General features: G+C 37.9%; 1 protein-coding gene across 8 annotated transcripts in view; it reads right to left on the bottom strand.

The window, feature by feature from the left end:
* Positions 1 to 13,383, bottom strand: part of NELL2 (neural EGFL like 2) — a 438,477-nt gene that overhangs the window by 305,622 nt on the left and 119,472 nt on the right. For all 8 annotated transcript variants that reach the window (XM_055357389.1, XM_055357392.1, XM_055357388.1 and 5 more), the window contains one exon: positions 1,587 to 1,737. In XM_055357389.1, coding sequence (XP_055213364.1) covers positions 1,587 to 1,737 — 151 coding nt within the window. The remainder of the gene's footprint in view (positions 1 to 1,586; positions 1,738 to 13,383) is intronic.

Genomic DNA, 13,383 nt, shown 5'->3' with positions numbered 1-13,383 from the left:
CTCTTGTTGCCTGAAAGCTCAATGGACATGGGCAGAGACACACTGCTATAAACAAGGAGCTCACTGGATCTCAACCACATGAAGACAAGGCCTGTCCCTGCAACCAAAAACAGACTGAAGGGAATAGCCCAGTGAACCCTTGAAGATGGGATTTCTCCCTTTCTTGCTCTTCCCTGAAAGTTGTAAGCCAGTTACCAGGTGAGTGTTAGGATGGCACCCTCCCCTCAAAAACAGGCCAGAATCTGGGAGGAAAGAAACCCAACTGAAGGGCCTGGGAAATTATCCTTTGGAGCTAAAGATGTAATTAAATGGGGCCTCAAGCCCCAAGAGCAAGCGAGATAGTATGTCCCTAGGAACCTTCCTCACTAAGTCAGCCTTGCTATATTTTGTTCTCCACATAGATTTTCTTACGTTTGCTCTTTAGTATTTAGTAAAGATGTGCAAAGTCCCAGACTGCCTCATCTGCGATAAGAGAAACCAAATAAAGAGATTTATACCCATGCTTGGACAGGATCATTAAAGTTTTTATATAGGTAAAGCATTTTATATGTATAAATTCTTTAATCCTCACAACAACTTATGAAGCAGTACTATTATCCTCAATTTACAGATGAGGAAATTGAGATACAGATCTTAGGTGACTTCCCCAATGTCCACAGATAGTAAGTGGTGGACTTTCCCAGAACTGTGGTTATTCTTTCCAGAAGGAATCATCTTAAACTATTTGGTATTACTTCATAGCAATTTATGTATATGTCAAGTATCATGAATGACTTTCTTCTTCTTCCTCCTTTCCCCCCATCCAGAACTCCTAATCCTGTCTCACATATGACAAAGGCTGGAAGACAGTAGACACCATTTTTATACAATGCATGTCCAAGAAGACAGCTGTAACTGCTGCAAACTATGAGGTAAAAAAGGAAGTCATCTGTCAATGATTACAATTATATGACTATTAAACTCTAAACCCAGACAATTTTACAAAGCATTAGAATATAATATTTTTGTGGATAACTATTCACAAATTAAGAAGTATGTTTGGCTTTAAAATTGAGAAATATACCTCTTGAGGAATTCAGTAATTAATAAATCTGTTTTAGGAATAGCAACTTCTTACTAACCTGAAAAGCAGCAGCTCCTTCTGCTTTTAGGCAATTACTTTCAATTACCTGTCTTTGTGATTTTTGTATAATGTAACAAAACCATTCTATCTTAAACCAATCTTTGTGTTGTTGTTGAGACGGAGTCTCGCTCTGTTACCCAGGCTGGAGTGTAATGGCACGATTTTGGCTCACTGCAACCTCCAACTCCTGGGTTCAATCAATTTTCTTGCCTCAGCCACTCGAGTAGCTGGGACTACAGGCGCGCGCCAGCAAGCCCAGCTAATTTTTGTATTTTTAGGAGAGACAGGGTTTCACCATATTGGTCAGGCTGGTCTTGAACTCCTGACCTCGTGATTTGCCCACCTCGGCTTCCCAAATCATAAAGAGATATACAAGAGAAGAAAGCTTTTGTTTACTTCTCTTTAATATATTCATTTAACCACATATAATGAAAACACAGGAAACTCCAGCAACCACATTTACCTGTGATCCAAGTGGTGAATTGAGAGAATAACTCCTGAATTTAAGTGGGTCTGTTTTAGGGTCACCAAAATAGTAAATTCATGTTTATTTCTCAGCTTCTGAAAAAACTGTTCAGCTGTAGCAGTGGATGCTTTTATGCTTCTGGGAGTATCTAAAAAAGAAACAAACATATACTAAGAATAGTAGAATTTGATTTTATGAAGTATCCTTTACATGTAACATCTTTCAAAAAACTTTATCAAGTTTATCAGTAGCAGCTGATAAATACTGAGTTTCAGACTCTTGGTAAATTATTTTTCAAAAAGACTTTATGCTATATATAATAACACAGGACAATAAAATCACACATGAATTACTGAACTTATGTGTCAGGAATCTTTTTTCAAAAATGTCACCTTTGAAGCAAAGAATCAAAAAACCTTACTTGGGAACTCCCAAGTTTTCTCTACACAATTCCTATATTCTAGATAACACAGCAACATCAGTGTCAACAATGAACAAAAAGATGTGCTTCCTAGAATAGGACCTAAACAACCACACTAGAACTATTTAGCTTTTCTGACACCTCATGACAGAAAACTGGATTTAAATCTATGTGCCACCCTCCACATTGGTTTCTTCAGCCAGAAGGTTTGCTATAAATAGATTTTTAAAAGATCATTTAAATTAGTCACTCTCAGCCTTCTGTGCAGTGGAAGAGGCATTAAGATCAAATTATCTCACCATAGATATTGAAAAAAAGAATACATAGAACTTAATTCCCATTTCCTCCCCAGGCTTAGAGAAAGCCTAGCCAAGGGAAGTTTACTTAAGAGAGGCAAACTTTTATCCTGAACTTCCGCATGTTTTAGCCTTGTACTCCAACCTCAGGACCCAGATTATATGGGGAAACAGATAAGGATAGAAATGCACTTAGGTTTAAAAACCTATCATTCAAGCAATCTGCTAACTGAGCATAGGCTCTCCTATTCACAGTGTACGCAAAGAAGATTGACGAGAGATAGACATGTAGTTTGTATTGTGATCAAATTACTCTCCTCTTTCCTATGCTTGTCTAGATAAGTAGTTTTCAATGGAAGAACTGGCATTTAGAGAGGACAATCCTTCTTTGTGCAGGATTGTCTCATGCACTGTAAAACATTTAGCACTCCTGGGTCCCTGGCCAACAAATGTCAGTGGCACCCAATGCCCAGGCTTTGCAACAACCCAAAGTACTCCCACACACTTCCAAACATTCCCAGGGAAGCAATGCAGCAGAAACTTAGTTGGGAATCACAACCTTGATGAAACAGAAATTATAAAATTAATCCACATTCTCCACCTTTCTAGGCCCACGATTTTACATAATGCTAATGTAATCACCTGGTCTGAGTCCATTACTGAGAATACACAGACATGGAGAGCACACAGACCTTGAGACACTCGTATAATAGAAGAAGGGACACCTAATGTGATACAATGAAAGAAATGCTCTCAGAGAGGTAGGTACAAAGTGTTAATGGGTCAGGGGGGAAAGTAGCCAACAGAATCTGAAGGGAAGGCTCAATAAGTAGATGCAATTTGATCAGGAGTTTACCAGGTAGAGAAAAGAGGGAAAAGCATACCAGACATAGGAAAAGCTTGTGAAAAAGCAGAGATATGAAAGGGCATCACATAATGCAATGAGTGAACAGCAGACATTGCTGGATGGGGCTGGGGAACTGGATGAGGCAGGACCCTGCAGGCCAACTTAATGAGACACCCGCTGTTTCCATCACCATTATCAATTTACTCTCTTGGTTTAAAACAAAATAAAACAAACAAACAAACAAAAAACTCCCTATTTGCCACTGAGAAATGATCCCTCCCCACTCTCAACCCTTGACTTCCTCTCTGCTACAATTGGTCATGTGACACAGACCTGACCAATCCGGGCATCACCTATCCCTGTGCACAGTAATCAGATCAGGAACAGGCACCTAACCCAAGGTAATGAAGTCAGACTTGGGATAGTTGTTCAAAGTTTTAGAAAAAAGAAACTTTCGTGTTGCCGAAAAGAAACTTCAACATTCCCATTCAACATTCATAACTCAAAAGCATAAGAGTAATCTGAAACTTTTGCCACAATCAATGCAATAGTTTCTCTCCAGGCTCTATTACAGATAAGACAGGCTGTGGAGGAGATTCCACAACATTCCTCTTAGCTCCAAAATTTTTTGTTTCCTCAAGGAAGCATGCAAAATCTAATTGAGAATGATTTCATCTAGTGTTAACTTTTAATTCATTCTAATTTATACAGAAGTGAATCATTCACAAACTACATTACTTCATTTTAATTTAATAGATAAAAGCAAACTGAAATTAAATTATAAATATTATGCTTCTCCTCTTTTCAGGCAGGTAGAACTTCAGCAGCATCCTTTGTCTTGCAGAGCAGGATGATATATGGGGATGCAAACGAGAGAAATGGAGAAAGGATTACAGTGAATACACAAATGATGCTCAGACCCGCAGAGAGGTTCAAGGATGTGACCCAAAGAGATAGAGCTCTTACAGCAAGAGAAAAGGAATTTGGAAGTGTGTGGCAGCTGCCTTACAAGATGAAACTTTAGAGATAAGATGCTCAAAGAAGATTCTTAGGCTGTTTTGTTGTTTGGTATACACAGAAGAACTTTATTAAATGTCTATATTATCCACTATTGCTTTTGGAGTTAGATTTGTGAACAGAGCTGAGAGGCTATATTTTGTTCACTTATTTTTTAATTTTGTTCTGTTTTCAGATGAAATGACAAGTAAAGATTGGCCTTAAGGTAAAAGAATGAAGAAACTAAAAGAACAGATCAGATTTGAATATAAGTAAAAATGTACATCACTATGGTTGAAAACATGGTGAAGGAAACTGTAGGTGAAGGGAAACTATCAAAAAAATTGATCAATCTGCGTTTTGAAAAAAATTTCTCTAGTGGCCATGCGGAATGGTTGCTTCAAGAAAGAAAAAAACTGGAAACAGACCGCTTGAGAAGTCTGGCAATTTGGTAATTATTAACTTATACAGGTTAGATTTCACATATTTTAAACATCATATTTTGACATCCCTAAACTACCTTTCCCAAATCAAATTGACTTTCTTTGGCTTTGACTAGACTAGTAATAGTGATACTGCGCTATTAGTGTTTGCACTACTTGTCAGGCATGTTGATGAGGGAAGGTCCAAGGGAACTCTGAGGTAGATGGATAATTTGTATTGGGGTGCTTAACGAAGTGCTTAAGGAGAGCCACGCAGCAGAACCATCCTCCACCCCACCAGGGTGGTAGATGGGGTGCTATGAGGACTCCATCCAGCTTAAACTTGAAGCTCATTCACTCATGCAGGGTCACAATTCAGGACAGGACCACTTACCCTATTCAACCTCTCCTCCCAGCCCATTGTCTTCCTGTTTTGCTACCTCTATGGGGATGGGATGGCTTGCAGGAAGGAGGGACCCTCCAGCATGAACAAAGCCAGCGGAAGCCCCATTCTGCTTATGCTACAGGGATAAGAACAATAATATTCTTTTTTTTTTTCATCCTGACTAAGTTCATTGCACAAATGTTTAAAAATGGGCTTGCATGAGCCTCCCACCTATAACGGAGAAAGAGACAGTGTGGAATGCCCATGGGAGAGAGAAAACCCAGCTTGATTTACCATAGCCTCAGGATGGTCTCCTCACCTGGTGCCCCAGCCCAGAAGCCCAGGACACAGATGAAGATTTTTAAGTTTCCTGAATGTGACACAGAGAGTACATAGAGGAAGTTTAAGTCATGATTGTATCATAATTTTCGGTTCTCTGTCCACAGAACATCGTTTGCTTCCAACCCTTACCTCACCCTAAAATATTTAAACGTATTATTCCCCCTTAAAAACATGTTTTCAAGAATTCATTATGTCCAAGTCCAGGAAGGACTTGATGAGGGCCTAAACTCTGTAAGTGGCATCAGAATAAACAGGAGGGGTAGGATTCAGGTTATACGTAGAAAGTAGAATCTAGGCCGGGCGCAGTGGCTCACGCCTGTAATTCCAGCACTTTGGGAGTCCGAAGCGGACAGATCACGAGGTCAGGAGATTGAGACCATCCTGGCTAACACGGTGAAACCCCGCCTCTACTAAAAGTACAAAAAATTTAGCCAGGCGTGGTGACGGGCGCCTGTAGCCCCAGCTACTCGGGAGGCTGAGGCAGGAGAATGGCGTGAACCCAGGAGGCGGAGCTTGCAGTGAGCCGAGATCGCTCCACTGCACTCCAGCCTGGGTGACAGAGCGAGACTCCGTCTCAAAAAAAAAAAGAAAGAAAGAAAGAAAGTAGAATCTAAAGAACTTGGTCACTAATAAATCACACGCAAAAGGTAAAAGAAAGGAGGCAAAAGGAATCCAGTTGACTCCAATGTTTCCAGCTGCAGAGACTTAATGAAAGGAAATGCAGTGGAAGCCTGATGGTACCCAAATGGGATTTCAGTTTTAGAAATAGTGATTTTAAAATGCCATGTAACATACATGTGGACATGTCCAGTAGAATGCTAGCACTCCAGAATTTGATATGAGAGACGTTAAAGTTGACAATACAGGTTTAGAAGTCACCAGACTGTGTTACCTAAAGTCATAGGCGTGCCTGAGTAAATCACAGGAGTCACAGGAATGAGAGGAGGATGAAGGGATGGACCACAGAAACACTAAGTCGGTAGCACAGCAGGGGCAGCATATATAAGCTTTATAAATACAAACACACACACACACACACACGTATATATATTCTACAATGCTGCACATATGATACTATACAAATTTTATCCTGCAAAATTGTATAATAATATATTTTTCCCTTTTGAACTCATGTTCCATTTTGTTCTCACAAAGCCCTGGAGACTTGATAGCAGCAACAATTACTACTTCCTTTTTTAAAATAAGCAAAAACAGCCATGGAACATTTCCATGTTCACCCCAAAACACCAGCAGATAGAGGTATAATGGGGATGACAATTTCTGGGCCAGTATTCTTTCCACTAAATTGTACTGCTCCTGAACATGGCATCCTTTATCCATGCCTAATTGCCACTCACAAACAAATGCAAATAAGAGCGCACCAACACAGAAAATAATTCAGAAAAAAGTAATTAAATAAGATAACATTTTTAGTTCTTTAAGTAAGTAGGTGAGTAGTGATTTTAAGAAAGGTCATTTTACTCATTTGCATTTCTGTTTCCAAATTTGTAAAATTGGCATTCCTGCCTTATATTTTCATCTCAAGGATTACATAATGTTCAGAGAGACTCTGAGTTCCCATGATTATTATGATAAGACCTAATTCTGACACTGACCATTAAATCAAGTCAAAGAAACTACCACCCAATAATTAATTTTACTTTATTTCTATTATCATTAAAATTTTCAGAATTAATTCTTCTTTTTAGACAGAGTCTTGCTCTGTTGCCCAGGCTGGAGTGCAGTGATGCAATCTCGGCTCACTGCAACCTTCGCCTCCCAGGTTCAACTGATTCTCATGCCTCAATCTCCCAAGTAGCTGGAACTACAAGTGTGCACCACCACGCCCGGCTGGTTTTATTTATTTATTTATTTATTTATTTATTTATTTATTTATTTATTTTGGTATTTTTTTAGTAGAGACAGTGGTTTCACCATGTTGGCCAGGCTGGTCTTGAACTTCTGGCTGCAAGTGATCTGCCCGCCTCGGCCTCCCAAATTTCTGGGATTACAGGCATGAGCCACCGCATCTGGCAAAAATTTTAATTTAGATATGCATTAAGCAATCTTTCAACAAGGAATCCTGCTAGGAATCAAATATAGAAAAATAAAGTGCAGTGGTTACAGGAACAAACTTTGAAGCCAGAAGCATGAGGTTCCAATTCCAACCATGCAGATTATTAGCTGTTCATAGCATGTAGTAAAGACCATGGGTTTATTATGAGGATTATAATGTTATTATTATTACTCTTACAAGCAATGAGGCTGTGGAATCCATGAAAACCAACAATGGCCATAACTTGTGATTTTCTGAGCTTACTTTCATTCTAAGTATCCCAAACTCAGCCACAAAATATCAGTTTCCAAGTTTGAAAATTGATATACAAGTTTTGGCCATCAAATTCTTCCTAACATACAATCCTGCCTACCCTAGAAAACTACAAAAGATCATTCTTTTATGGACAAAAATCAATGTAAAGTGAGATTCTTTCTGAAGCAGGGACAAAGATCATTTGATTTGGTGCTCAGAGAAAGAGGCTGAGAAACAGGCCTTGAAATGCTACTAGTAAGCTCTATAGAAAAACTTATCGACATGCCTATGCTGCATGGGAGCTTTTTAATTGGAGAACTGCTTGAGGTTAAACCTAAAATGTATTTCAATGTTTTCCACTTTTATTGTGCACAGAGCCTAAAAATCCCACTAAGAAAACAACCCACAGCAGTTTAAAGCAATCATTAATAAATAATGAAGTAGCTCAGAAGCAATTACATCAAAATATTCATTTTTAGTCATGGGACTACCAGAATGGAGTGATGAGTTCATATGTGGCTACAGTAAAAATTTCTAGGGATTTAGACAATGTGCTAGGTATTCCCTATATACATACATAGTTAACAAAGAAAGGCGGGGGGAGGAGGAGACAGAGAGAGAGAGAGAAAGAATCTGACTTACTTATTTCTAAAATAGACTGTACTTAATGCAATTATGTATATGGTAGCAAACATGGGTGTTTACTGAAAAACAGAGTCAAGCTGGAATTCCTTTCTTCTTTTTTTGGTGGCCAAATTTCTCTTCTTAATGGGATATAATTGACAAATTAAAATTGTATATATTTAATGTGTACAATGTGATGTTTTGACATCTATATCTATGGTGAAATGATTACTACCATCAAGCTTTCTAACATATCCATCACCTCACATAGTTGGCATTTTTTTAATGTATGGTGAGAACATTTGAACTTCAAGTATACAATACAGTGTTAATAACTATAGTCACCACACACTGTACATTAGATTTCCAGAACTTATCATCTGCATAAATGAAACTTTGTACTCTTTCACTAATATCTCCCATTTTCCCCATCTCCTAGCCCTCAGCAATCACCATTTTACTCTCTGCTTCTATGAATTCAATGTTTTTAAATTCCACGTACAATGAGATCATGCGGTATTCATCTGTCTGTGCCTGCCTTATTTCACTGAGCAGTTTGTCCTCCAGTTTATCCATGTTGCTGCAAAAGATATGATTTATTTCTTTTTGTAAGGCTGAATGATATTCCATTGTATGTATATACCAATATTTCTTTATTCATTCATCCACTGGTGGACATTTAAATTATTTCCATAGCTTGGGTAGTGTCAATAATGCTGCTATGAACATGGGAGTACAAATATTCTTCAAGATACTGATCTCATTTCCTTTAGATATATACCCAGAAGTGAAATTCCTGGATCACATAGTAGTTCTATTTTTTATTTGATGAGAAACTTTATACTATTTTTCATAATGGCTGTACCAATTTACGTTCAAACCAACAGTGCACAAGGGTTCCCTTTTCTCCTCGTCCTTGCCAATACTTGTTATCATAGGTCTTTTTGATAATAGTCATTTTAACAGGTGTGAGGTGATATCTCAATTTTTTAAATTTGCATTTCCCTGATGATTAGTGATGTTGAGCATTTTTTCACATACATTTTGACTATCTGTATGACTTCTTTTGAGAAATGTTATTTAGGTTCTTTGCCCATTTTTTAATCAGGTTATTTGTTTTCTTGCTATAGAGTTGCACGAATTTCTTATATATTTTGGATATATTAGACAATGTGCTAGGTGGACATTGGACAATGGACCCCTTGGCAGATGTACTGTTTACAAATGTTTCTTCCATTCTGTACATTGTTTCTCCACTCTATTGATTGTTTCCATTTCAGTGCAGAAACTTTTTAGTTTGGTGCAATCTCATTTGCCTCTTTGCCTTTGTTGCCTGTGCTTTTGGGGTCATATACCAAAAACGTATTGCCTAGACCAATGTCAAGAAGTTTTCCCCTGTTTTCTTCTAGTAGTCTTACAGTTAAGTCTTTAATCCATTTGGAGTTGATGTCTGTATATGGTGTGAGATAAGGGTCTAATTTCATTCTTATGCATGTGGATATCCAGTTTTCTCAACACTATTTATTGAAGAGACTGTCCTTTCCTCCTCGTATGCTGTTGGCACTTTTGTTGAAAATCAATCGACTAGAAATGTATAGATTTATTTCTGGGCTATAACTATTCTGTTTCATTGGTCTACATGTCTGTTTTTATGCCAGTACCATGCTGTTTTCTACAGTTTTGTAGTGTTATTTATTTATTTATTTATTTTTATTTTATTTACTTTTTTTTTTTTTTTTTTTTTGAGACAGAGTCTCATTCTGTCGCCCAGGCTGGAGTGCAACGGCATGATCTCGGCTCATCGCAAGCTCCGCCTCCCGGGTTCACGCCATTCTCCTGCCTCAGCCTCCCAAGTAGCTGGGACTACAGGCACCCGCCACAACGCCTGGCTGATTTTTTATCCTTTTAGTAGACGCGGGGTTTCACCATGTTAGCCAGGATGGTCTCAATCTCCTGACCTCGTGATCCACCCATCTCGGCCTCCCAAAATGCTGGGATTACAGGCGTGAGCCACTGTGCCCGGCCTGTAGTGTAATATACTAAAGTCAGGTAGTGTGATGCCTCTGGTTTTGTTATTTTTTGCTCAAGACTGCTTTGGCTATTTGGGGTCTTTTGTAGTTTGATACAAATTTTAGGATTGTTTCTTCTATTTCTGTGGGAAAATGTCATTGAAATTTTAATAGGAATTGCATTGAATCTGTACATAACTATGGGTAGTATGGATATTTAATAACATTAATTCTTCCAATCCATGAACACAGGATATCTTTCCATTTATTTGTGTCTTCTTCAATTTCTTTCATCAGTGTTTCATAGTTTTCATTGTAGAGGTCTTTTACCTCCTTGATTTAATTTACACCTAAGTATTTTTATAGCTATTATAAATCATATTGTTTTATTCATTTCCTTTTTTTTTTTTTTTTTTGAGACAGAGTCTTGCTCTGTCACCAGGCTGGAGTGCAGTGGTGCAATCTCATCTCACTGCAACCTCTGCTTCCCAGGTTCATGAGATTCTCCTGCCTCAGCCTCCCCAATAGTTGGAGCTACAGGTGCGTGCCACCATGCCCAACTAATGTTTGTATTTTTAGTAGAGACGAGTTTTCACCATGTTGTCAAAGATGGTCTCGATCTCTTGACCTCAGGTGATCCGACTGCCTCCGCCTCCCAAAGTGCTGGAATTACAGGCATGAGCCACCGCACCCAGCCTATTCATTTCTTTTTGAGATAGTTCATTGTCAGTGTAAGTAAACCCTTTAAATATTTTCTGTGTGTTAGGTCGGGCCCGGTGACTCATGCCTGTAATCCCAGCACTTTGGGAGGCCGAGGCGAGCGGATCACCTGAGGTCAGGATTTCGAGACCAGCCTCAACATGGAGAAACCCCATCTTTACCAAAAATACAAAATTAGCCCGGCGTGGTGGTGCATGCCTGTAATCCCAGCTACTCTGGAGGCTGAGGCAGGAGAACTGCTTGAACCTGGAAGGCGGAGGTTGCAGTGAGCCGAGATCGTGCCACTGCACTCCAGTCTGGGCAACAAGAATGAAACTCTGTCAAAAAAAAAAAAAAAAAGAAAAAGAAAAAGAAAAGAAAATTTGTGTGTTAGTAGTAAAAAAGAAGGAATTTGTCCATCTTCCAATAACAAAAGAAATAGGTAAGCATCATTGTTTTCTTTTGAAATTAAAAAGTATCACTACAACTGCCATCATGAATTAAACGAGTTTCTGCCCACTGCAGTGTGCAGAAACCCCCACATAACCAGACTAATAAAAATACAATGTATAAATTCTATTATAAAAACTGTCTAATTTCAGACATAGAATGGTTGACTTAAAATATTTCAAAACTCATGAGATTATCATTTTTTTCAGTACTTAACTATCAAATGTTATTGTCTTCTAAATTCAGGTTAGAAATATATTGAGTTAAAACTATTATGATAGTTACTCTCCATTGCTCTTATTCTTCCTTCAATATGCTCATGCTTTTATAATGCAAACTTATAAGACAAAATGGTAACAATTTTAAAAGCCATTAAAATTTGATTAGCACTACTATATACAAAGTTTCCGAAATCTTTAAAGGTGAACAATCTCATTTAAGCCTCATGACAATTTTGAATAAATAGGATTGTTAGCTCTATAATAATAGAAATTGCTGATGAGAAAAATGGAAGCACAGAGAAGCCAAGACACTTGGGTCATCATCAAAAGTGGCTCAAAATCACAGCTCGTTTCTATGAACTTACAAAAGTAATTACAGCAGTATATAGGGATGAACCCACCAAATTCAAGTGGCAGAGCCAGGATCCTAACCCAGGCCAATGTGCTTCCTATTTTACACAACACTGTCCTACCAACACTACAGTGATGCACACTCCAGGGGCGGATAAACCCTTATTTTAAATTAACCTTTATAAAAGTATATTCTGAAGATAAATAAATAAATTGCACTTGATCTTAGAATCATTAGGTGTTTCAAATATAGAAAATTATTTATATCATACAATCTCCTGTCATCTAGATACTGTAACATAAACTATAGAGAGTAAACTGCACTAAATTGCAAAACAGAAGGCTTTTTTAAGAGACATTTTTAAAATAATTCTGCTTTAAAAATTACTGAGTGAAACGTATGAGTTCCCCACAAACCCACAATTTTGTAACTTTTTTAAAAAAGTTTTTGTGGATCCAAGGTAGGTATATATATTTATGAGTTACATGAGATATTTTGATATAGGCATGTGATGATATTGAGGTAATCACATCAGGGTAAATGGGGTATCCATCACCTCAAGCACTTATCCTTTGTGTTATAAACAACCCCATTATACTCTTTTAGTTATTTTTAAATGTACAATTAAATTATTTTTTACTATAGTCTGTCTGTTGTGCTAGCAAATTCTAGGTCTTCTGGTCTTCTTCTGTTTTTTTTTTTTTTTGTACCCATTAAGCATCCCCAATTCCTTATCACTGGCCCCCAGCCAACAATCCTTCCCAGCCTCTGGTAAGCATCCTTCTACTCTCTATCTCCATAAGTTCAATTATTTTAATTTTTAGCTCCCACAAATAAGTGAGAAGATGCAAAGTTTGTCTTTCTGTGCCTGACTTCTTTCACTTAACATAAACACCTCCAGTTCCACCCATGTTTTTGCAAATAGCTGGATCTCATTCTTATGACTGAATGGTACTCATCATGTGTAAGTACCATATTTTCATTATCTATTTATCTGTTGGTGGACATTTTGGTTGCTTTCAAATCTTGGCTATTGTGACTAATGCTGCAATAAATATGGGAGTGCAGCTATCTCTTTGATATACTGACTTCCCTTCTTTTGGGTATATACCTGGGAGTGGGATTGCTAGATGTTATAGTAGCTCTATTTTAGTTTTCTGAGGAACCTCCAAACCATTCTCCATAGTGGATGTACTAATTTGCATTCCCACTAACAGTATATGCGGGTTCCCTTTTCTCTACATTCTTTCTAGCATTTGTTATTGCCTGTCTTTTGGATAAAAGCCATTTTGACTGGGGTGAGATGGTATCTCATTGTAGTTTTGATTTGCAGTTCTCTGATGATCAATGATGTTGAGCACTTTTTCATATAGCTGTTTGCCATTTGTATGACTTCTTCTGAGAAATGTCTATTCAGAT

This window comes from Gorilla gorilla, chromosome 10 (assembly GCF_029281585.2).
Source record: "Gorilla gorilla gorilla isolate KB3781 chromosome 10, NHGRI_mGorGor1-v2.1_pri, whole genome shotgun sequence".
NCBI lineage: Eukaryota > Metazoa > Chordata > Mammalia > Primates > Hominidae > Gorilla > Gorilla gorilla.
The sequence above is the reverse complement of the archived record's forward strand: the minus strand, read 5'-3'. Positions and strand labels throughout refer to the sequence as shown.